The following is a 26,950-nucleotide window of genomic DNA, read 5'->3' on the forward strand; positions in this document are numbered from 1 at the left end:
AACTCAGCACAAGAAGGTATGTATTGGTTATACTCTACACTGGTAGAGAGAATACATTTGTTAGTGAGATAAGTCATAGATCCAAGGAAATTTCATTTTTGTCTTTAACAGCTTTAAGGAAAAAATTAAGCCTTTTGCTAGGCATTGTGGTTCATGCTTGTGATCCCTGCTACTGAAGGAGGCTAAGTGGCTCCCTTAAGCTTCAGTAGGGCTAGAAACAATCAGGTGTCTCCACTAAGTCTGGTATCAATATGATGAGCCCCCAGGAGCCTGAAAGGTCCACAAGATTGCTCAGAACAGGTCAGACCTCCTAAGGTAATGAATGTTGGTATCATGTCACTGAATGGTTGTGCCTCCAGCCTAGACACTGCAGGAAATTCAGTTTCTCTTCTTCTCCACCCTCATTCCCCCCCCCCCCCCAAAAAAAAGTCAGTCTTGGTCCACATAATGCAAATTGTTGGCTCCTGAAGCTTTCTTCCAAGGGTGCTATTGAATTTATGTCATTTCACAAAATTGTACTTTTTTGATATTTTTTGAAATTCCTATTCCCTGTCATTTTGCACCTGCCTGTGTATGGGAGGAAACTTCTTTTTATGAGTGGGAAATGGAGCCAGTTTTGGAGATTGACAGGTTTTTCCTTCACATATGCTAGAATAAAAATATATATACTGTCTCAGTTGTAGATGAGTTAATTATTCACACAGCATATTACCCAATGTATGCGATTATTTACAATGATTGTTTAAAAATCTATTGACAGGGATTAGATCTTTTATTTAAGTACATTAAATGAGAAAAGTACTGATATGTAGTTTTTTTTTTTAATGGCAGATAATTCTGAAAGAATATCTCTTCAGCTTCACTTAGCTTTAACCTCAAATTCATCATGGGTTCAATGCCCTACTCATCTAGAGCTTATGAATCAGTGTAGACATGTAAATATACGAGTGGATCCTCGGGGCCTAAGAGAAGGACTACATTTTACGGAGGTATTTTTTTTTTTACATTCTCTATAAATTTTCCCTCTTTTTTCTATTTTCTTATATTCAAGTGAAAAACTCCAAAGTAATTATTGCTTTCTAGGAAATAGTCTTATAACTTGCCTGATTTAGCTGCTAATTATACCATATTGGTATTCAGTTAAAAAATAAAGAAATTTGTAGGGCACAATGCTATTTCTTTTCAATTAATTAATTAATTAATTTTTTAATTAAATTAAATCTTTTTAATTAATTAATTAATTAAAGTGTCTTTTAGACTTCCCTCTAATTTGAAATTTTTCATGCTTGAAACATTTGTAGAATGAAGTGTTAGGTGGTGTAGTGGATAGAGTACCAGACCTGGAGTCAGGAAGATCTGAGTTCAAATCCAGCTTCAGACATTTACCAACTGGGTGACCCTGAGCAATCACTTAACCCCTGTTTGCCTCAGTTCCTCATCTGTAAAAATGGGGACATACTGGAGAAGGAAATGGAAAACCATTTTACCAGGAAAATTCCATGGACAGAATTCCCCAGGGTAATGTAGAGTCAGACACAACAGAACAACTCAGCAACAACAACAAAAATGAAGCTTATCTTTATACTATAATAAAGACTATAAAATTTTTGAATGGACTGTGGCACCATTTTTTTTAGGTATTTAACATAGAAACTGTTATTACTGCAAATCTTCTACATGGTACCAACTTGCTAGTATTTAATATGGAATAATTAAACTTCATTCCTTTTTAAATGAGACAGCACAGCATAGTAGACAGAAAGCTCTCCTTGGAGCCTGGAATACTGAGTATGTTCCACCTCTGACACATATTAGCTCGGTGACTCTGGGCAAATTACTTAATTTCTCAATGCACTAACTCTCTAAGACTATAAATTGCACAGAAGGTGCAGACCTACCTTGGTAGATGGAGTTTGCTTCTCTTAAGTATTCCCTATGCCAGTGAAATCAGATCCATTCCTTATCTCTACTCTTCTTTTAAATATAAAATTCATGTGAATTAGTGAGATCTTAATTCTGGTGTTTAAATGGTTCAAAGTCTAGCCAGATTGTTTATCAATATTCTGAATAGATCACAAAGGTTCTATGCCTTTTTAAAAATAACCCCCAAACTAGAGAATTACAAAGCCATTTAATTTGTTCAAAATTTAAGTATCTGTAGGTAAGACAAATATGTTTCCATCATATGTGTTAGGTATTTTTAAGTAACTGAAGTGTAAATATGGATCAATTTATTCTATATCTGAATTTAATAATTGGTTTTGTTTTTCAGTATAACTGTGTAGTAACTAATATTAACAATTTCTTTCTCTTTTTTTTTTAAAGGTGTGTGGTTATGATACATCATCACCTAAAGCTGGCCCTCTATTTAGAATTCCAGTAACTGTCATCATATCAGCAAAGTGAGTATACATAGCATATTAAAGGATATTATTTTTGAGCTCATGTGGAATGTTTGTTGGTTATTGAAGTAATATGGTATCATAGAAAAAGTGGTAGATCCAGGAGAACTGAGTTCTAATCTAAAGTTTACCGCTGCCTTAGATTTGAGCACTGTACTAAAACCAGAAGATTCAGGTTCTCTTTTCTAGCTCTACTAACTAATGTGACCTTAGACATCTGCACAATAAAGGTCACTAGGGGGATCTTTACAGTTCCTTCCAGCTGTCATGGTCTATTAGTTCTTTGGCTTCAAACAAGTCATTCTAGTCTAAGTCACCTCAATTGTCTCTTCTGTATAATATGTTTTCCCTGACCTTGTTTCTGAGCTGTTGAATTTTGCTAGAGTAAGGTCACAAAACTATGCTGTTTAGATCCACTATTCTAGATCTCAAATAAAGCCAATTCCCAGAATGAGGGCATGGGGTGAAAAAAAGTTACCACCTAAAATGGAGAACAAATGGGAATCAATTTAGAATCAATGAGATTACCCATTTGCAGACATCAGTCACCTCAGAAGATGGTGTATAAATCCAACATTTATTTAAATAAAATTTTAGTCTTATTTAATAAAAAGTTTGGAGATTCAGAAAGACATTCAAAACTAAATAAGTTACATGGGTACATTACAGTCACATCAGCAAGATTTTCTTTAGTGTATTAATTTTTTGATAAAAAGCACACAAAAAATAAAATCTTCATTCTGGTCTATCACAACTGTACAACAACAGAGGTAAATAATATATATAATAATGTACATTATTTCACTGTGTGATGGTCTTTAGAGTGGTTGCCACAGGCAGCAGACACACAAAAGGCAGTGTCTGATCATTTTTCAAAATAAAAGTAATGTATTTATTTATAAGCTATTAAAGCATTTATACAGTAATAACAGACTGACTGTTTCTATTTTCTGTCCTCTCCTAAAATACCTTCAACTTAAAGATTTAAACAAGCGATGGTTGAAATAGCTGTATATTGTTGTTAGCAATATTGATACAGCAGATGACGGTAAGGGAGAATATCTGGTCTTAAATATAGAAATGTTTTATAAAAACATGCATATTTTCTGTAAACTTAGAGTCTGGTTTTCTAGTCTGCTAATATCATCTCAGAAGTGTGCCCCAGAGAGAATATTGAAACAGCTGAGGTTTGAATATACATTGTATTCTCCATTCATCCTAGCATATGGCATGAGATGTCATGGAGGGAGGTGAATGCAGATAATTCCTTTTGACCCAAGCAACATATAAAACCCTTGTGCCACTGGTTAAACCCCATTTTGTACAGTGGGAGGTATGTAGATGGCAGAAGAGGAGAGAATGTATTGGAATCACAGATAGAGATTAAAGGTAGTAAAAAGGGGTGAGGAGGGCACTCCACTGCTCCCCTCATATATCCAGTTCACAGTCTAGACCAGAGATGGGGAACCCTTTTCTTTCAAAAGACAAAAGTCACTAGGCAATGCCAGTAGACAGTATAGCATGTATCTACACTGTCATAGAAATCATATTCCACATTCAATGACAGTGACAAAAGGCCTTTAGGCACCAGGTACCCCCATCCCTGCCTAGATTCTGAAAGCTCAGGCACTAGGTTACAGTTTCATGCTCTAGGTGTGTGGCAATGGTGGTTTTTTACCATGGATATATAATGATAGTGGGAAGGAATCAAAAATCTTTAAAGCTTGGGGACACTGATCCAATTTCCCAAAGCAATGGACTTTCTGTAAATCCAGCATTCAAATGGAGATTGAATAGATGACCACTTGTTGTGAATGTTGAATGGGAGATCTAAGCTCTTTTCCAACTCTTGAGTTTAATTTTATTTGTGTTATCCAAGCCTCAGCTGATGTTCACTCACTCTTGTTGGTTCTCAGTAATATTTTTTTTTGTATGCTGGTGGATGTTATTTTGTTGTTGTTGTATCGTTTCAGTCGTGTCCAACTTCATGACCCCATTCGGGGTTTTCTTGGCAAAGATACTGGAATGGCTTGCCATTTCCTTCTTCAGCTCATTTGACAGATGAGGATCTGAGGCAAACAGGGTTAAGTGACTTGCCCAGGTCACAGAGCTAGTAAGTGTCTGAGGCCAGATTTGAACTCATGAAGAAGCGTCTTCTCAACTCCAGACCTGACAGTCTTATCTGCTGTGCCACCTACCTGCCCACACTTACAGATACCTTATAGCATATCCTGCAGTGGTGTCCCAAAGCTTTCTTAATCTTCTCACTCTTCCAGTACTATGCTCTCTTTAGCAGGTGGATCAGCTAAGAATATGAAGACCTTCTCATATGAGCCCCTCTCTGTTCAAGAGAGAGAAGATATGAATTGATAACAGGGAAAAGGCCAAACTACTTAATTCCTATTTCGACAGATTTTTTAATTACACAAAACTAGCATGGGATAGTTAACAGATTCAGAATCCGGAAAGATAATTAACAGTGAATTGAATCTGTTCATGTGAAATTTAATAGAGATATATATCAGTTTCTATACTTGAGTTCAAAAATATCAAAACCTGTGAGTTACCTTTCACTTTTACATTATTCTTATTTCTCCACATTGAATTGAACTAAAGAAAGAGACTAAGTGGGAATGAACTAAGAGGTAGAAATTGAACCAGAAGGAAGCAGTGTCTCAGAAGCTAAAGGGTGAGAATATAACAAAAGAGGGAAAAGATAGGGAAGCAATTTCACTTACAGGGGTTAGCTTTTTGTTGGTCATGAAGCCCTTTGGCAGTCTCAGAATAATGTTTTTAAATACATAAAACAAGTGGGATTAAAAGCCAAATCCTCATATGGAGGTAGTTCTGGAAGGATTAAAAAACAAGTTGATAGACCCCAGGTCAAGAACCCCTGTGCTAGGGAGACAGTAACAGAAGCCATGTTGCCAAAGGTCTGAGGAGACCAGGGCCTAGTGCCAGTGCAATTTTTTTTCATGATACTTTTCCTTCCTCCTTGATAATAAGCTAGGATCTTTCCCTATTTTATGTTAGAGTCATTTGCGTGCTTGGCTCAGCCTTCCTACAAGATAAGCTCCTTGATAATAAGTACGATCTTGCTCATCTTTGCATACCTTCTAGTGCCTACCCAGTGCCAAGCCTGACTCCAAGGCAATCCTGCTTCTCAACTAAATGGCTAATTCTTGCTCTTTCTGCCATATAGGGTTGCTTGGAGAACAAACTGAGATAATGAATGTAAACTTCTGCTGTGAAGAAATTTCCAAGTCCTGAATCACCCAAGTATTTTTTGAACTAGATATTTGGATGAGACTCTTGTGCATGTAGTTTGAGTGCTAAATGAATATGCATTAAACAGTTCGATTAAGAATTAAATGTTGTGGCACTCACTAGAAGTATAAATACAATTTTAGAGTACTCAGCGCTATCTTTTAAGTATAAGTTTGAATTTACACAATGTCTAATTAGACCTGTGACTTGGATATTTCATTTGCTTCATTGATTACAAGGAAGACATGAAAATATTTTTTTATTCTCTTACTATTTCTTAAATGGATGGGACAATATGAAAGACACAACTACTAGCCACACATGATGGCTGTGAGGAGAGAGCTAAAGAATATATTAAGCCAGTCATGTTGTTAATTAAATGTTATTTCATCTGGGGTAGTATGTGGTGATGACTGATTCCAAAAAGAACTTAAATTAATGCCATCTTCATAATTTTTAAGGAAGTTCAGGAGTAATCAAGGTAACATTTTCTTCAAGATCCTAATATTACTTATGTTGTTCTTTGTTAAATATTACATTCCTTTGGAAAGATTTGTCATTCAGTGTTATGGATAGTGATTCCAGACACAAGTAGATATGAAAGTTATTTTCTACATGAAAATTATTTAAGCATGAAAGAAAAATAGGGTTTAAGATTTTAAAGGATCAAAGTATTCACTTCATCCCACAAACGCTTATTGAATATGTGTTTGCCATATGTTTTTTTAACTACCTTCACATGTATTAATTTTAATTTTTTTCAGAGTAAATGAGTCATCACATTATGACCTCGCCTTTACAGATGTACATTTCAAACCTGGCCAAATCCGAAGGCATTTTATTGAAGTTCCAGAGGGGGCAACTTGGGCTGGTAAGTGAAAAGAAAATGTTGGTTTTTTCTAACAGTTTACGTATAGTGTTTCTTTGTTTTACTAATTATACTATAACAAAAGAAAACAGCACTGTTGCATTCTGTTTTGACATGAAGACCACATGCATGTTTTTGTTTTAATTAAACAAACAGAAAAATAGTATGCATATTCATTCAAAAAGCACTGTAAACTTATTACTTTGGAATGTGTTTTTTAATGAATCAATTTTATAAGCACATAAACCATGTATATTATTCTTAGTAAGAAATTTATTTTTCTCTGTATTAAGGTAGCTTGTCATATCTTATATTTCATTACATTAACTATCAAAAAATTGTTACACATTTGTGATTTCAACTTTTGCTTCAAATAGGGTTTCTATTACCATTGGACAAAGTTATATGATATTAGAACAATGCTTATAGGTCAGAGCAACCAAAATATTCCATTTTTGGACATATAGAGAAAGAGACCTTTAATCTGTTCTAATTTGTTATTTGGTATTATAAAGTAATAATAAAAATAGCTGGCATTTATAGATTACTTTAAAGTTTGCAAAGCATTTTACAAATATTATTTCATCCCCACAACAACTCTGGGAGGTAGATGCTTTCCTTTACTAGCCCCAAGGTCACATAACTAGAAGTGTCTCAGGCAGGATTTCAACTCAGGTCTTCCTGACTCCAGATCCAGCACTCCATCTACTACATCTCTTAGCTACCTCTTATGTTAAAAAAAATTAACAGTCATGATTTATTAACTCATTGTTACAGAATTAAATACTTTAGTCCTTTTGAGGTGTCTATATGTTTCATCCATTATTTGCATCAGAAGAAAGTATGCTATTATTTGTTGATTATCTCTATTAATAGAAAGAACCAGGGTTGTTATGGATCTAAAATAACAGATACTAACATTTCTTTGTTTTGCTTTGGAGTACGTATACATTTAAATAAAACAGTGCTTGATGTTCTTAGTCACTTGGGTAAAATTAGTGACTTTTGGAAAATCTGACCCAGAAGGAGCTGTGTCCAGTTACCCATCAATCTCTTCTACCCTGCCCTGCAACCCAGACAGTGCTGGGAATTGAGAGCACCACCCTAAGCAAAATTCAGTCTCCAAGGAATTTAGCAGTTTTGATGTTAGGAACATTTAAAGCAAAAGTAAATAGGTATTCCAAATACCTGTACCAGATAAGGATAAAATATAGAATTATAACTAGTATCATTAATTAATATCCATTCAAAGTTTTAAAAATAAATCCTATTAAACATGTTAAAGCAATTTATCCAAATTTTGACCAACTTGGATTTATACTAGGGATGCAAGGATGGTTTTGCATTCTAGGAAAACAGGAGTCATAATGAACAATATTTGAAACAAAAACATCTAAAATTCACAGGATTGTCTTACGTGCCCCCAAAAAAGCCTTTGACAAAGAACATTGTTCATTATTTGAAAAATCCTACACAATATAGGTATAACCCTAGGAATTTTTTTAATACCATAGAAAATATCTATCTAAAACCAAAAGCAAGCATCTTGTACAATGAGGATATATTAGAAACTTTACCAACAAGTACAAGAGCAGATCAAGGATGTCCATTTCACCATCATCACCACATTATTTTTTGATACAATTCTAAAAATTCCAACAAGAGCAATGAGAAAAAAAACACATGCTTAAAGAGTAAATAGGGAAAATAACAGACCGAAACAGCCAAAGTACAACAGAACACTATACTTTTAGGGAAGCTTTTTAGCATAAGTGACTAATTAGGATAATCCTTACATGGAGCATTGAAAGTTGGCTGTACTTGAATATGTGAGAAAGATATTTAGATAATTTCATCCTTAAAGAAATAGAAGTAGCTCTATTCTAAACCATAAGAACATAAGCTTCTTGAAAGCAAGGATTATTTCCTTTCTGTCTTTGTATCCCTGGTGCCCATCATAGTACTTGACTCATAAATAGAATAGTTGCTTAATAAATGCTAATTAATTATTTGATTGGCCTTACTCTGACAAAAAAAAAAGAACGGGAAGTCAAAGTAGAGACAATAGGAACATTAGGAATAAATGTCTGTGCTGCTATACTAGCTGTAATCTAAGCGATATTCTGTTCAGAGAGAAACTAGGTAGCTAAGTGGCATGGCAGGTAAGAGTGCTGGATTTGGAATCAAGAAGACTTAAATTCAAATCTAGCCACAGACACAATAGCTATGTGACCTTGGGCAAGTCACTTAGCCTCAATTTCTCCATGAAATGGAGCTAATAAATGCATTGTCCTTCAAGATTGAGGATAAAAGGAGATGATATTTTTAAAGCACTTTGCAAAACCTTAAGGCCTGTATCAGTGCTAGGTTATGATTGTTTCGTGGCCTAAGATTCTAAAAGGAAAGGCATATTAAGAGACATCAAAGACTCTCAAAAGGGAAATAGTGGTGAAACCAACAAAAAAGGTTGCTATGAAGAAGAAGATGGGGAGCTGTCCTAAGAGGAGTGTGGTTGAACACTGGGTAGAGTGAGGCCAGGAACAAACTATGGTTTATAGAAAGTGCTATAAACATTCATAACTTTAAAAGACTTTATTTTGAAGCCAGCTAGATGACCAAGGTTCAATGCATTAAATGGACAGGACTATAAAATTTAATTGTGGTTAAAAACAGAAACAAAATAAGAGTAGAAGCCTTGTACTTTCTTCAGTGGGAATGATCTTCACACTCCACCAAAATAGTTCATAGGTATAATAGAAAGACCACTGGCATCAGACCCTGGGTTCAGATTTGCTCCTGATATATTACCTTGGGCAAATACCTTATCTCCCTGAGACCATGTGCAGAGAAATCCTGGTTAAATATTTGACCTCTTTGGGCCTCAGTTCCTGACCTTAAAAGGCTTATTTATAAGGAAGATATCCTTACATTTAGAGCATTCAGAAAAGGAATTGTATGCCTAAGAGATATAGTGTTCCTCACCTTTGGAAGGCTGTATTCCAGCATGACTAGACTGACTTTTCCTCAAATTTAACATTTTCTGTCCTGTCTGCATTCTTACAAGGCCTCTAAAAACCTTGGAGCGTGTTCTTCTATCTTTAACTCCACCTGACAGAATCTTTTTCTTCAAGGTTTAACTCCTGTACCACCACCTACCTCCTCTAAGAAGCCTTCCCTGAGCTCTCGCATTTGCTAGCACTCTTCCTCCTCAAATTACCTTGTAGTATACTCATCCATGTAGGTATTGTAACCTATCCCCAGTTCTCACCACCACTGAGGTACAAGTTCTTTGAAGGTAGGAACTTTGTTTCATTTTTGTATCTTTATACTCTAGCACAGTACTTTGCGCATAATTGGCATTTCATGATGATTATATGGATTGAAGTGAAGATGAATGGTCAATTGTTGTGAATATTGTAAAGCAAATTTTTGCATTAGGTATAGGTTAAATGGAATGACCTCTAATGTCTCTTCCATCTCTAACATTTCATGTTTCCTGAAATTATAACAAGCCATATGTAATTCAAGCACAAAATGAAAGAATATGTAGAAGTTATATTTCCTGATAGAACTGGATTATTTGCATTAATATAGGGAAACAGTGGTATGGGTAATCCAAATCTGAGTCATTTTAAGTGAGTTTCCAAATTTGTTGCTATTCCTCCTTCTGATTTACCATCATTTTTATGATGTGTCTAGGCTAATACTTAAATGAGTTTGTTTCCTCCAGGCACCCATGAAAATGTGAAGGAGAGGTGCCCCAAGGGGCATTGTTAGCTAATGATAGAACACATTACTATTAAAATGTCCTACAGGTAGTTTCTTCTGCACCTACTCATATGCTGCTATGCTGTGCTGATGGAAGTCACACTACCGGATCACTACAAATTTATGTTATCCGATTCCAAAAAGGCTTTCACTGCTGTAAAGCAATCCTCTTATTCTTTGCTAATTGATTCCTCCCCATTCTCTTCAGCTCAAACCTTTCTCCTCTCCTCTAGTCTCCGACACAACCTATTTCTCCTCCTCAATAGAGAACCTCACCTCATATTTTACTGAGAAAATAGTCCATTTACCATAAGCTCCTTCTCCCTTTTTCTTCATCTTAAAAAGCCCTTGGCATCATCCCTTTTTCTCTCCCCTTTTCCTCCAAGCTATGTTGAAGATGTGGCTGTTCTTACCAAGATCAAACTGTCCACTTGTACCATTGCTCCCCCTCCTCTTTCATATTACATTTGCCTTTATCCTGACTCCCATTCACCTTAGTCACTATATACTGGCTCCTTCCCAGCTTTGTATACATATGCCTTCAAAATTCTTCACTTATGGAGCTGCTATAGGTGGCTCAGTGAGTAGAGCACCGGCCGTGGAGTCAGGATGGACCTGAGTTCAAATCCAGCTTCAGACACTTGACACGCTTACTAGCTGTGTGACCTTGGGCAAGTCACTTAACTGCAATTGCCCTGCATTCCCCCCACAAAAAAATTCTTCACTTATTCTGCTATCCCTATCCAACAATTAACCTGTATCTTCTTTCACAGCCAAACTCGTAAAAGAAGCTCTTTACACGCATTGCTGCCTTCTCTCAAGTCTCAACCCTTTTAATTCATGGCTTCACATTTAATTACTCAACCAAAACTGCTGTCTTCAAAGTTACCAGTGATCTCCTAATGGAAATCCAGTGGTACTTTCTCAATCTTCATCCTTCTTGATCTCTTTGCCGCATGTGCTACTCTTGATTCCTTTCTTCCTGAGTATCCTCTGTCCTCAGAATTTTGTGACACTATTCTCTTGGTTGTCATCTTACCTGTGTTCCATCCCCTTACCTTGAGTGTCGAAGATGCATTCTTTAAACCCTCTTTTCTTTGACCTTATCAGCTCCCATGGTTGGTTTCAACTGTTAGGGAGGGGTGTGTGTGTGTGTGTGTGTGTGTGTGTGTTATATATGTATACATATATTCATATATACAGACAGTGTGAGAGAATTCCCAGACCTGTATATCCAACCCTACTCTCTCCTGAGCTCTATCTAGTCAGTAAGCATTAGCGCTTTCTGTGTGTTAGGCACTACGATAAGCACTAGGGGTAAAAAGGCAAAACATTGATCCTTATTCTGAACAGTCTCACATTCTAATGAGAAAGCGCCGTGTATGTAGATACAAGATATGAGTCACTGAGTGTCATTGAAAACTTATCTCAAAAGGACCTGGGAGAGGCAGGCAGAAAGGCCTCTGGCAGAAGGTGGCATTTGAGCTGAATCTTGGGGAAAAAAAAAGCCAGGAGGGGAGAGCATTTCTGGCATGAGAGATAGCCGGTAGAAAAGCATGGAATCAGAGATGGAATGTTGGGTGTGAGGAACAGCAAGAATGCCAGTGCTGCTGGATTATACCTAATATGTAGAGGGGTATGATGTAAGGAATCTGTAAAGGGATGAAGGGAACACAGCTTTAAAAGCCAAACACATAGGATTTTATGTTGAATCCTAGAGGTAACAGAGAGCCTCTGGAGTTTCTTGAGGGGGGAGGTACAATTTGACAGCTAAATGGAAGATGGCCCACAGTAGGGGAGGGACTTAAGGCAGAGACGCTGGCCAGAAGGATATTCCAGTAATCTGAGCGTGTGATGATGAAGGCATGCATAAGGGTACACTAGGAATGGAGAGTAGGGGATGTATGCAAGAGATGTTTTAAAAGTTGAAGCAATAAGACTTGGCAACAAATTGTATGTATGTGGGATGAATGCAAGTAAGAAATCAACAGTGCTGCTGGTTGAGAGCCTGGGTGACTAAGGAGATGGTACTAGGCTTGACAGTAGTAGGGAAGTTGGGAAGAGGGGAAGATTTGGTGGGGAAAGATAATGAGTGCTATTTTAGATACACTGTGTTCAACATGTCCCTTAAGCAGATGGTGTTGTGAGGCTGGAGGTCTTGAGAGACATTACATAGATAGGCATAAGAAATATCTGCATTGATGGTAAATGAGCCTATAGGAGCTGGTAAGATCACCAAGGGAATTAGTATAGAGAAAAAGAGAAGAAGGACTAGGACAGAGCCATAGTTAGTGGGAGTAATTTAGATGAAGATCCAGAAAAGGAGACTGAGGAGTGATCAGACAAGTGGGGAAACCAGGAGGAAGAGTAGAGAGGAGAAATAGCCAGGAGAAAAGAGAAATCATGTCGAAGGCTGCAGAGACAAGAGGAGATTTTTACATGTGGCAATTAAGAAATCATTGGCATGGCAAACTTGAGGATGATGACAGGATTAAGGGTATGAGGTAGCATGGAAGAGTAAGTGAAGGGGAAGGAATTTAACTATGTCTTCAAGTAATATTGATAGCCCAAAATAGGATGGGCTGAATTTTTATGTTTAGAAAGTGATAGGTTCGTAGTAGTTCAAAGGAGGTAAGTTCATAGCATGTATATGTGAAGGAAAAAAGTACGTATCTCTACGGCTGTATTATAATTTTATGGCCTTTGTCTCCATTTGGTACTACCAAAGCTTACTGTTAATTACCCAAATATGAGCCCCCTTTACTTTGGCATTTAGCTTTTTGTCTAAACTGTGGCTAACTTTATCTTCTAGAAAGACAGAATTTTTTCTAGATATACAATTTCATACCTTAATAATCCTGTAGCCAAAAAACCATTCTTCTTACTGCTATTTTTACAGATCTATTTCAAGTTTATGTTGGTTTAATATTATCATGTTTAAAAGATCAATCTTTTCTCTTGTTTAGAAGTTACAGTATGTTCATGTTCATCTGATGTGTCAGCCAAGTTTGTTCTTCATGCTGTACAGCTTGTGAAGCAAAGAGCATATCGAAGTCATGAATTCTATAAGTTTTCTTCCCTTCCAGAGAAAGGAACAGTGACGGAAGCATTTCCTGTTTTAGTAAGTTGATATAATATTTTGAGCTACTATAAAACTTTTCTGTTGTGTGGACTTACAGTAGTAAACAAAATCATGTAATGACTTAAAATTTACCAAATACTTTCCCATGAAAGCCTTGTTAGACTGTGCCCATTATTGTTGCCATAAGTGAAGAAACGAGCTCACAGAATTTTTAAGTGACTTGCTTATATTCTCACATAGCTAGTAAGTATCCTTTTTGTTGAATTTTATTGATGCCTTTTGTTTTTATGTCGTAAATATTTACTGATATCCCTTCTTGCACCGTCAGTAGAATCCTTTTATCATAAAGAACACTCAAGGAGAACTGTCCAGTGCAGTGTCTTTGCAGTGACTGATACCATTTGGCACTAGGGTTAAAATAGGACTGGGATTTCATTAATCTAGAGAAGTTCCACATAGTTATTACCTTTTTCTACAAGATAAAGTCTTACGGTTTCACAGCCTGTTTATGTCAGAAGGACTTGAACTCTGGTCTTCTAATTTCAAGGCCATCTCTTAATCTACTATATCCTACTGTCTCTCAGTTTTCTGGTATAAAATGTACTATGAATACTTTGGTATATACGAGTCCTTTTTGTCTTTGACCTCTTTGGGTTATATGCCCGTTATTGGGTTCACTGTGTATGGGCAGTTTAGTAACTTTTCCTACGTAGTATCAAATTGTTTTCCAGAATGATTGCAACACTTCAGAGCTCCACCAACACTATAGTGTTACTGTGCCCTTCTTCTCATAGGCCTTTCAGTGCTATTTCCATTTTTTTTTTTTTAAATTCAATTTATTTATTTAACATATTTAGTTTTCAGCATTGGTTTTCACAAGAGTTTGAATTACAAATTTTCTCCCCATTTCTACCCTCTCCCCCACTCCAAGATGGTGTATATTCTGGTTGCCCTGTTCCCCAGTCAGCCCTCCCTTCTGTCACCCCACTCCCCTCCCATGCCCTTTTCCCTTCCTTTGTAGGGCAAGATAAATTTCTGCTCCCCATTGCCTGTGTATCTTATTTTCTAGTTGCATGCAAAAAACTTTTTTTTTTGTTTTTGTTTTTGAACGTCTGTTTTTAAAAACTTTGAGTTCCAAATTCTCCCCCCCCTCCCTTCCCACCCACCCTCCCCAAGAAGTCAAGCAATTCAACATAGGCCACATGTGTATCATTATGTATAACCCTTCCACAATACTCATGTTGTGAAAGACTAGCTATATTTTGCTCCTTCCCAACCCATCCCCCTTTATTGAATTTTCTCCCTTGACCCTGTCCCCTTTTGAAAGTGTTTGTTTTTGATTACCTCCACCCCCATCTGCCCTCCCCTCCATCATCCCCCCCTTTTTTTATCTTCTTCCCTCTTCTTTCCTGTGGGTTAAGATACCCAATTGGGTATGTATGGTATTCCCTTCTCAGGCCAAATCTGATGAGAGCAAGATTCACTCATTCCCCCCTCACCTGCCCCCTCCCCTCCTCCCACAGAACTGCTTCCTCTTGCCTCCTTTATGTGAGATAATCCACCCCATTCTATCTCTCCCTATCTCCCTCTCTCAATATGTTCCTCTCTTATCCCTTAATTTGATTATATTTCTTTTAGATATCTTCCCTTCATCTTCAACTCACCCTGTGCCCGCTCTCTCTCTCTCTCTCTCTCTCTTTATATATATATATATATATATATATATATATATATATATATATATATATACACACACACACACACACACATATATATATACACATATATATATACACACAGATATATACATACATACACATTCACATATATATATATATATATATATATATATATATATATATATATATATATATACATAAACATATATACATATATGCATATTCCATTCAGCTACCCTAATACTGAGGTCTCATGAATCATACATGTTATCTTTCCATGTAGGAATGTAAACAAAACAGTTCAACTTTAGTAAGTCCCTTGCAATTTCTTTTTCTTTTTCTTGATTACCTTTTCATGCTTCTCTTGATTCTTGTGTTTGAAAGTCAAATTTTCTATTCAGTTCTGGTCTTTTCACTGAGAAAGCTTGAAAGTCCTCTATTTTATTGAAAATCCATATTTTGCCTTGGAGCATGATACTCAGTTTTGCTGGGTAGGTGATTCTAGGTTTTAATCCTAGCTCCATTGACCTCTGGAATATCGTATTCCAAGCCCTTCGATCTCTTAACATAGAAGCTGCCAGATCTTGGGTTATTCTGATTGTGTTTCCACAATACTCAAGTTGTTTCTTTCTGGCTGCTTGAAGTATTTTCTCCTTGATCTGGGAGCTCTGGAATTTGGCAACAATATTCCTAGGAGATTTCTTTTTGGGATCTATTTGAGGAGGCAATCGATGGATTCTTTCAATTTCTATTTTGCCCTGTGGCTCTAGAGTATCAGAGCAGTTCTCCTTGATAATTTCTTGAAAGATGATATCTAAGCTCTTTTTTTGATCATGGCTTTCAGGCAGTCCAATAATTTTTAAATTCTCTCTCCTGGATCTATTTTCCAGGTCAGTGGTTTTTCCAATGAGATATTTGACATTGTCTTCCATTTTTTCATTCCTTTGGTTCTGTTTTATAATATCTTGATTTCTCATCAAGTCACTAGCTTCCACTTGCTCCAATCTAATTTTTAAAGTAGTATTTTCTTCAGTGGTCTTTTGGACCTCCTTTTCCATTTGGCTAATTCTGCCTTTCAAGGCATTCTTCTCCTCATTGGCATTTTGGAGCTCTTTTGCCATTTGAGTTAGTCTATTTTTTAAGGTGTTGTTTTCTTCAGTGTATTTTTCAGTATTTTTTGGGTCTCCTTTAGCCAGTCATTGACTTGTTTTTCATGGTTTTCTCACATCCTTCTCATTTCTCTTCCCATTTTTTCCTCTACTTCTCTAACTTGCTTTTCCAAATCCTTTTTGAGCTCTTCCATGGCCTGAGACCAGTTCATGTTTTTGTTGTAGGTTTCTGTTGTAGGCTCTTTGACTTTGTTAACTTCTTCTGCCTGTATGTTTTGGTCTTCTTTGTCACCAAAGAAAGAATGCAAAGTCTGAGACTGAATCTGGGTGCGTTTTCGCTGCCTGGCCATATTCCCAACCAACTAACTTGACCCTTGAGTTTTTCAGTGGGGTATGACTGCTTATAGACTAAAGAGTTCTATGTTCCACATTTGGGGGGGGGGGAGGTGCCAGCTCTGCCACACCAGCACTGCTCCTTCCCCAAGAACCCCCAACCTGGACTGGGCTTAGAACTTCAGCAGGCTGTGTACTCCTGCTCTGATCTGCCACTTAATTCCTCCCACCAGGTGGGCCTGGGGCTTCCACTCCCGCAGCTTTTCCCACTAACCTCTGTTGTCTTTGGTGTTTGTGGGTTGAGAAGTCTGGTAACTGCCACAGCTCACTGATTCAAAGTGGTAGGGCACATTCCGACCGGCTCCTGGTCTGGTTGGTCCGCGCTGCTCCCAGCTCCCAGCTCCATGTGGGATAGACCTCACCCAGAGACCATCCAGGCTGTCCTGGGCTGGAGCCCTGCTTCCCTCTTCTGTTTTGTGGGTTCTGCCATTCTAGAATTGGTTCAGAGCCATTTTTTATAGGTTTTTGGAGGGACTCGGCAGGGAGGTCACGCTAGTCCCTGCTTTCCAGCTGCCATCTTGGCTCTGCCTCCCCCCCCCCAGCTCCTATTTCCATTTTTAAAAACACCTGTCATTTTTTTCTGAATATGACATTTCGAATTTTAAAATTTGCATTTCTTTTACTAGTGATTTTGAACATTTTTATGTAATATTTCTTTTTGATAACTTCGCATCATTTTGTCGCCTATTTATTGGGAGATGACTTTAAGTTTCATTTATTTGTGCTCAAGTTGCTATTTACCTACAATTTCAGACCTTTTAATCTGTGATAGTTGATGCAAAGATTTTTTTCCTCATTTCACAGTGTTTCTTACTCAATTTGAATTGTTTTTACTCATGTAAAAATTATAATTTGCAAATTGTCTAGTTTTCCTTTTATGAATTTTTATCCCTTGTTTTATTAATTTTCCACCTAATCTTTGATCTTCAAGGAGCTTGTGTTCATTCTCTCCCTCCCTCCCCATTCTTTTGAGGTAACCGTCTATATTTATTTGGATTTGGACATTTGAAGCTTATTGTAATATGTAGCATAAGACCATTTTCCATTCATTTGCTTTTCAGTTTTCCCAGAAGTGCTTGTCAAAGAAGAAATCTAGGGTTTGTGTTCTTAGGTTATTGAACTCTGTGTTTATTTTTAAGAGTTAACCTGTCAGTTCTTTTCCACTCATGCTCTTTTCTATTTTTTAAATAGTACCTATTTGAAGATTAAGGCTTTTTCTAATACTAATATATACGTGTATGTATGTCTGTGTGTGTGTATATACATGTGTACACACACACACACACACACACACACACACACACACAAATTTAGTCACCAAGCCTTTATTAAGCATTTACCATATGCCAGGTATTGATATAAAGAAAAGCAAAACAATACCTGCCTTCAGGGAGCTCACATTGTGATGAAGGACAGGAGAAGGCCCTAGCAGCAAGATATTACTAGGAAAACCTTCCTGTAGAAGGTGAAATTTGAACAGTCTTAAATGAAGCTATATAAACTAAGAAGAAGAGGAAGAATATAGTAGGTGTGGGTGGGATCACTGCAAAGGCGTAGATAGTTGATGGGGTATTCTCAACCATTAAGATTCCCTGGCTGTGCCATTTGCACTCTAGGTATATTCCTCCTTCCTCTGCCCCAAACCTGAACTTTGACCCTGAAAGTCTGGGCTTAGATAGGCAAGTTTTCACTTTATCTTCTCATGCGTCTACATCACTTCCAAATCATGCCAATCTGTCTCCCATTACTTCCTACCTCCTTTTTATGTGTTTTACTCTCTCATTAGAACATACCATCTTGCAAGCATTTAACAAATACTTTTTCGTTCTTTAATTTACATGATACCAATTTTTCTATTTTTAAAAAATTTTATTTTTATTTTCAGTTACAAATTATATCCTTCCCTAAATCCCCTTCGCCACCCATTAATAAGGCAAGACATATGATGCTCATTATACATATGAAGTCATGAAAACCATTTTCATATTAATCGTATTTCCCCCTAAAAAGAGGGGAGGGTGTAATAAAGAGAAGAGAGAAAAAAAAAATATGCTTCAATCCGCACTCTGGAAACCGTCACTTTTCTATTTGGAGGTAGATAGCATTTTATATCATAAGCCCTTGGAGATGTGATGTATCATTGTATTGATCAGATTAGCTAAACCTTTCACTGTTAATTATCTTTATAATATTGTGGTTATTGTATAGATTGTTCTTCTGATTCTATTCACTCTGCATCAGTTCGTATAAGTGCTTCCAGGTTTTTCTGAAACCATTACTTCCATCATTTTTTACAGCACAATAGTATTCCATCACAATCATGTACCTTAACTTGTTCAGCTATTTGATAGGCATCCCTTTTGTTTCTAATTCTTTGCCACCACAAAAAGAGCTGTTAAAATTTTTTTTTACACATGTAACTTTTTCTTTTTCTGTTTTGTTTTAAATTTCCTTGTGGTGTAGACCTAGTAGCAGCGTTGTTGGGTCAAAGAGTATGCACAGTTTTATAGCCTTTTTGGCATAGTTCCAAATTGTTCTCCAGAATGGTTTAATTAGTTCACAGCTCCTATTTTCCCATATCCCCTCCAGCATTTGTCATTTTACTTTTTTGTCCTATTAACCAATCTTTTGGGCATGAGATGGTACCTCAAGAGTTGCTTTAATTTCCATATTTCTAATTATTAGCAATTTATAACATTTTTTCACGTGACTATTGATAGCTTTGACTTCTTCCTCTGAAAACTGCCTGCTCATATCCTTTGACCATTTATCAATTGGAGAATGGCTCCTATTTTTATAAATTTGGATCAGTTCTCTGTATTTGAGAACTGAGACCTTAATCAGAGAAACCTGCTGCAGAGGTATATTTGTTCCCCCACCTTCCCCCCCCCCCCCAGTTTCTGATTTTGGCTGCATTGCTTTTTTGAATTTTATGTAATCAGAATTAGCCATTTTACCTTCCACAAACCTCCCTGTCTCTTTTTTGTTCATGGATTATCCTTATCCATATATCTGACAGGTAATTTTTTTTCCTATGCTCCCCAATATCAATTTTTCTGTTAAGTATCTGAGATTGATACTTTGTATGTAGCTTTTATTTAAATTTTAGTCTTGGTATTTTAGGATGTTAAGCTAGAATCTAGGAATATGGGGGATTTTTGTAGTTTGAGGTTTGGATAATCTTGATGCAGTAAAGTATATTCACATAGCTAGTCAAATGCTGCACACTTCCTGAGTTTCTCTAATTCCTTTCTTCTCACTATGAATCTTATTCACCTTGCAGTTTTTTCTGATTTACATTAGAAAATAAAATTTAGTAGATAATTTACTGGCATCTCTAGATTACTGGCTTTGGTGAAACTGCCGTCTAATTATTTTGGGTATGTATTTAATTACTTATGGAAGGAGTATTCGATAGGTCTACTCTTTTTTTTTTTCCAGAAAATCCAAGGCATAGTAATAGCTTTAATTTATATAGCACTTTGTGGTGTACAAAGCACTTGTCTTACAACAACCTATATAAGGGAGCTAGCAGTTAGTGTCCCCACTTTATAGATGAGGAAACTGGTGCTGAGAGGAGCCGTGACTTCACAGAATCACAGAATGTTAAATTTGGAAAAGACCGTAGAGGATCTCATTCTGCCGGGAGACCATGTGGTACAGTGGGACGAATGCTGGATTTGGTGTCAAGAAGCAGTTTAGAATCTTGGCTCTGCCACCTGTGGGACCCTGTTATTTAACCCGTAAAATGAGGTGGTTGGACAAAGTGACTTCTGAGGCCTCTTTTAGTTCTCAGTTTGTGATCCTAGGAAATCAGGCCCCAAATAAGTAGGTGTTAATAGGTGGCAGAACTGGAGTTTGAACAAAGACCTTTCAAATCCTATGCTTTGTCCGTGAACCCAGAGTGAGTTGTTGTTGGGATCAGCCCAGAAATGCAGGTCTTCAGACACCAAACACACCACTCTTTCCAAGATGTGCTTCTTTCTGCTTAGAGCATAGTTCTATCATTTATCCTGTCTCCTAAATTTGGATTCACATTTTCCACTAATAAATGCCCCTCCATCTGGTCCAGGGTGAGAATTGGCATCTCTGACCTACTTCTTCTTTTGCAGTACAACATACAGACCCGTCGATTTTTAAGTTTCCTAAGAGTCATTTGATTCTAAAATAAAACATGGGCCTGATCTTTGTTATGTATTTTTTTTAACAGATGACCTTTTAGTAACAGTGAAGAAGATTTCCTACAAAAGTTTGCTATTCCCTTCAGTAGCAAGCAAGTGGACATTATCCTTAGTCTCTTTGCCCAACTTCATTGATTAGGGTGGAAGAAATAGACACAGCTTAATCTAATAAATAACCTTTTTTTTTCTATTTTTTTTAAACTGTTTTGTGGATGGTCGGCAACTCTAAAGAGCAAATGCAATTGGATTGTGAATTAGAGAAAATAATTTATTTTGATCTGGTGAGAAAGGGGGTGTTTTGTTTTATTGTTCACTCATGTCCAACTCTTCATGACCCCATTTGGGGTTTTCTTGGCAAAGACACTGGGCTGTTTTGACATTTTCTCCTCCAGATATTTTTTACAGATGAGGAAACTGAGGGAAACAGGGTTAAGTGACTTGCCCAGGGTCACACAGATAGTGTCTGAGGTCAGATTTGAAGTCAAGAATAAGAGGCTTCCTGACTTCAGGCCTGGCATTCTATCCACTGTGCCATTGAGCTGCCCCAGAATGGGCTGAGGGTGTTTCGTTTTTCCTTCAAAACAAGAACCAGAGGAAACAGTTGGTAGGATGTGTCTCTTGCTGCAGAGATATGAGGGATATGTCAGCCCACCTAGGTTCCAGTACCTTGGCCATCCACATTTTTCTACAATCCAACAACATTTTTCTTCAGCCATGTGTACCATTTTCTTGATGAGGAGGATTTTACCATTTCCAGTGGAGAGAAACTCAACTTTGTGTAATACTACATTGCCATTGGGAACTTTGCAGCCTTAAAGCCATTCTTTTTCTCAAAGCAAAATCACATTTTGTAAACCTATTCAGAAATCACTTTGTATTCAAGAGTTTAGAATAAGACAAGTGACCTTGGCGAAACATTTTCAGACAGTTGCCATAGATTCATTAAAATCTTTTTTTAATTTTTAAAATTTTTTTAAAAATTTATTTAATATATTTAGTTTTCAGCATTGATTTTCACAGGAGTTTGAATTATGAATTTTTTCCCCATTTCTACCCTCCTGCCCACTCCAAGATGGCGTATATTCTGGTTGCCCTGTTCCCCAATCAGCCCTCCCTTCTGTCACCCTACTCCCCTCCCATCCCCCCTTCCCTTCTTCTCTTGTAGGGCAAGATAAATTTCTACGCCCCATTGACTGTATCTTATTTCCTAGTTGCATGCAAAAACTTTTTTTTTATTTTTGTTTTCGAACATCTGTTTTTAAAACTTTGAGTTCCAAATTCTCTCCCCTATTCCTTCCCTGCCAACCCACCCTAAGAAGGCAAGCAATTCAGCGTAGGCCACATGTGTATCATTATGTAAAACCCTTCCACAATACTCATGTTGTGAAAGATTAACTATGTTTTGCTCCTTCCTAACCTATCCCCCCTTATTGAATATTCTCCCTTGACGCTGTCCGTTTTTCAAAGTGTTTGTTTTTGATTACCTCCTCCCCCTATCTGCCCTCCCTTCTATTGTCCCCCCTTTTTCATCTTTTTCCTCCTTCTTTCCTGTGGGGCAAGATATCCAATTGAGTATGTATGGTATTCCCTTCTCAGGTCAAATCCAATGAGAGCAAGATTCACTGATTCCCCTTCACCTGCCCCCTCTTCCCTTCCTACAGAACTGCTTTTTCTTGCCACTTTTATGCGAGATAATTTACCCCATTCTATCTCTCCCTTTCTCCCTCTCTCAATATATTCCTCTCTTATCCCTTAAATTGATTTTATTTTTTTAGATATCATCCCTTCATATTCAGCTCACCCTGTGCCCTCCGTGTATGTGTGTGTGTGTGTGTGTGTGTGTGTGTGTATATGTGCATATTCCTTTCAGCTACTAAGGTCTCATGAATCATATGAATCATACACATCATCTTTCCATGTAGGAATGTAAACAAAACAGTTCAACTTTAGTAAGTCCCTTATGATTTCTCTTTCTTGTTTACCTTTTCATGCTTCTCTTGATTCTTGTGTTTGAAAGTCAAATTTTCTGTTCAGCTCTGGTCTTTTCACTGAGAAAGCTTGAAAGTCCTCTATTTTGTTGAAAATCCATATTTTGCCTTGAAGCATGATACTCAGTTTTCCTGGGTAGGTGATTCTTGGTTTTAATCCTAGCTCCATTGACCTCCAGAATATCATATTCTAAGCCCTTCGGTCCCTTAATGTGGAAGCTGCTAGATCCTGTGTTATCCTGATTGTTTTTCCACAATATTCAAATTGTTTCTTTCTGACTGCTTGCAGTATTTTCTCCTTCACCTGGGAGCTCTGAAATTTGTCGACAATAATCCTAGGAGTTTTCTTTTTGGGATCTTTTTGAGGAGGTGATCTGTGGATTCTCTCAATTTCTATATTACCCTCTGGCTCTAGAATATCAGGGCACTTCTCCTTGATAATTTCTTGAAAGATGATATCTAGGCTCTTTTTTGATCATGGCTTTCAGGTAATCCAATGATTTTTAAATTATCTCTCCTGGATCTATTTTCCAGGTCAGTGGTTTTTCTAATGAGATATTTCACATTGTCTTCCACTTTTTCATTCCTTTGGTTCTGTTTTATAATATCTTGATTTCTCATAAAGTCACTAGCTTCCACTTGCTCCAATCTAATTTTTAAAGTAGTATTTTCTTCAGTGGTCTTTTGGACCTCCTTTTCCATTTGGCTAATTCTGCCTTTCGAGGCATTCTTCTCCTCATTGGCTTTTTGGAGCTCTTTTGCCATTTGAGTTAGTCTATTTTTTGAGGTGTTGTTTTCTTCAATATTTTTTTTCAGTATTTTTTTGGGTCTCCTTTAGCCAGTCATTGACTTGTTTTTCATGGTTTTCTCGCATCCTTCTCATTTCTCTTCCCAAGTTTTCCTCTACTTCTCTAACTTGCTCTTCCAAATCCTTTTTGAGCTCTTCCATGGCCTGAGACCAGTTCATGTTTTTCTTGGAGGCTTCTGACTTTGTTGACTTCTTTTGGCTGTATGTTTTGGTCTTCTTTGTCACCAAAGAAAGATTCCAAAGTCTGAGACTGAATCTGAGTCTGTTTTCGCTGCCTGGCCATGTTCCCAGCCAACTTACTTGACCCTTGAGTTTTTCAGCAGGGTATGACTGCTTGTAGAGTAAAGAGTACTTTTTCCAAGCTTGAGGGGATGCGCTGTTGTTTTCAGAGCTATTTCTATACAGTCAGCTCTGCCACACCAGCATTCCTCCTTCCTCAAGAACCACCAACCCTGACCTGACAAAAATCTTCAGCAGGCTCTTCACTCCTGCTCTGATCCGCCACTTAATTCCTCCTACCAGGTGGGCCTGAAGCAACTGCAGCTATAGGTGCACCACTTCTGCTGCCTCAGGGGCGGTGGCCAAACTGCAAACTCTTTTCACTCTGTCCCCAGCAGCTTTTCCCACTAACCTTTTCTGTTGTCTTTGGTGTTTGTGGGTTGAGAAGTCTGGTAACTGCCACAGCTCACTGATGCAGGGCGTTAGGGCTTGTTCTGCCTGGCTCCTGTTCTGGTTGGTCCTGCTGCCGCCCACACTGGGCTCTGCTCCCCTCTGCTCCGTGTGCGATAGAACTCATCCAGTGACCATCCAGGCTGTCCTGGGTTGGATCCCTGCTTCCCTCTGCTATTTTGTGGGTTGTGCAGTTCTAGAATTTGTTGAGAACCATTTTTTAAAGGTTTTTGGAGGGACCTGGTGGGGAGCTCACGCAAGTCCCTGCTTTCCAGCCGCCGTCTTGGCTCCGCCCAGGTCTACTCTTTTCTAAACATTTCTCTTTTGTAAATAGATTCTACTTTTAAATTAAAATATATGAATCTCACATTAGCAATTTCATGAAATTATTTTAAATAGCAAAAGAAAAGAGCATGAGTGATAAACTTGCATTATACTAGGGAGTAGCGTGATAGAAAAGAACATGTAACTATTGAGGAAATAATAATGGAAAAGAGTTTTATTCAATCTCAATTGAGGGGGAATTAAAGCAAAAATTTAATTGTGGTTGCTTCCCTATATTTGTGGGGAATTTCCCATCCTTGCCTTGTGATTATAACATTTTCTCAGCTATCTGTAATTTAGTCACTTCCAGTCTATTGTATTTTCTTCTTTGAAATATTTTCATATATCTGCTGATATATAGCTCCTTTGCCCCAAATAGTATGAAGTCCACTATCATCAAAACCTTTGAAAATTTCCCATATTGAAAAATGGCCCCAGTTCAACCACAGAAATTAGACTAATTGTTAAAAAAATAGACATTTTTCAAATTTTCTTACTTTTAGATTTTGTTTTTGTTTCTTTTCAATAGACGATACAATTTTTTGAAATTTGTTACAGTTTTCTTTGTTCTGTACAGCAAATGTTGTATATGCTTCATAGTGTAAACTTTTCTAGTGGATCGTCCTGTTATCAACTCTGGTTTTTGCTTAAGACAACACAGGGGTAAGAATATGATGAATTGATCATATGTTATCTGAGAACACCATTTCCTAAATTTGAATTATTTTAGTTCCCAGTTTAGATATGCCTATGCTGAAACATTGAATATTAATATTCTTAAACTTAGGGTGATATAAGAGAATTAGGAAAGGCAATAAATATTTGTGATTCATTTTTTCATTCACAGGGTGGAAAGGCAATTGAATTTTGTATTGCTCGATGGTGGGCAAGTCTTAGTGATGTCAATATTGATTACACAATTTCCTTCCATGGGATAGTTTGTACTGCTTCTCAATTAAACATTGTAAGTATAATCACGTTATGTTTTTAAAGATATGAATTTTTTTCTTATTGTAAAATCATATCTCGTCATGGCAGTCATACATAAATTGCCCACCTAGTGTGATGTTCCTTTCTTTTGATCTTAGATAAGAAATGTATTGATCGATAGAAATCTACTCAGTCTCTCCCAGCCTGGTAGAATCTGCTAGGGCAGAGTAGCAGAGCAGAAACATGCTGGGCCAATAACCCCAGATATTGATGAAATGAATCTATCCTATGTCTTAGAAATTTAAGTTAATTCAGTTTAAATGGAGAAGTGACTATGGTTCTGTCGATTTCAAATGTTTTTAGTTTATACAATTATTCTGATACATTTCTTTAAAGTTGTAGTTTAGTTTGAAACATGGTTGAGCATGTAATGCTTTAATTGTAGGCTCATTCGCTCACCTTGAAGCCAAAAGCTAACATAGAAACTATTTTTAAAAAATCTTGTTTTTTCCTTAGCATGCCTCAGAAGGAATAAACCGTTTTGATGTTCAGTCTTCCTTGAAATATGAAGATCTTGCCCCCTGCATAACTCTGAAGAGCTGGGTCCAAACTCTACGGTATTAATTGTATTTTTCTGTGAACTATAAATAATAATAGCTCTTTTGTGGGGAGGGTACTACTCTTATCCCAAACTTTGATAGTTTAGTCTTTGAATACCCTCATACTTCCAATGTTAGAACTACCCACAGACCAAATCAAGACAGCCATAGCTATTTTTTCTTTTTGTACCCCATTTGAAATATTTTGTGTTTGATGAGTAGGGTATCCCTGGTATTTAGGAAGTAATCCTTTTTATTGTATGTTAAAAATACTGATGACTAGATAAAAACTGACAATTTTTCCATTTTTTACTTTATTAATGTGGACCCTGGAGTATTTTCAGAGACAACTGAAAAGCTTCAAATTATAAGTATAGCAGTAATTTAGTATGTCCCTGCTCAAGTTGCTCTTTCTATAAAATGGCTATGTTAATGGATGCTAACTATTTATTTCACACTTAAAGTATGAGGATAAATTAGAGATCGAGTGAAAGCTCTTTGTAAAAACAGCAATAGTAAGTACAAAGAAGTATTATTTATTTTTATTGTTCAGATGAATCTGATCTTAACTCATGTCAGCATGGGCGCTTTTGGCAAAGTACATTACAAGTAATCTAATGCTGGGAAGAAATCTCCTGGTGATATACAAAATATCTAGAAGTATGACCTAGAATTGACAACAAAGCATGATAAAGTCGAAGTTGTATAAGATATTCAGCCATCCAAGTTGCTACATGTCAGCTTTTTAAGGCTGAATACCAAAAATTGAACTGCATCTCAGGGAAGTAGATGATCCTCACAATTAATTTTATTTATATAATTTATATACTGTACTGAGAACTGTTTTTCTTTATTCTCTTTCTACACTATTAGTGTTTTGACT

General features: G+C 37.0%; 1 protein-coding gene across 2 annotated transcripts in view; it reads left to right on the top strand.

The window, feature by feature from the left end:
• The window catches only part of TPP2 (tripeptidyl peptidase 2), a 97,273-nt gene that overhangs the window by 38,744 nt on the left and 31,579 nt on the right, over positions 1-26,950 (top strand). For both annotated transcript variants that reach the window (XM_036755438.1, XM_036755437.1), the window contains exons 14-19: positions 832-989; positions 2,326-2,402; positions 6,434-6,540; positions 13,272-13,426; positions 25,386-25,502; positions 25,985-26,085. In XM_036755438.1, coding sequence (XP_036611333.1) covers positions 832-989; positions 2,326-2,402; positions 6,434-6,540; positions 13,272-13,426; positions 25,386-25,502; positions 25,985-26,085 — 715 coding nt within the window. The remainder of the gene's footprint in view (positions 1-831; positions 990-2,325; positions 2,403-6,433; positions 6,541-13,271; positions 13,427-25,385; positions 25,503-25,984; positions 26,086-26,950) is intronic.

This window comes from Trichosurus vulpecula, chromosome 4 (genome assembly GCF_011100635.1).
Source record: "Trichosurus vulpecula isolate mTriVul1 chromosome 4, mTriVul1.pri, whole genome shotgun sequence".
NCBI lineage: Eukaryota > Metazoa > Chordata > Mammalia > Diprotodontia > Phalangeridae > Trichosurus > Trichosurus vulpecula.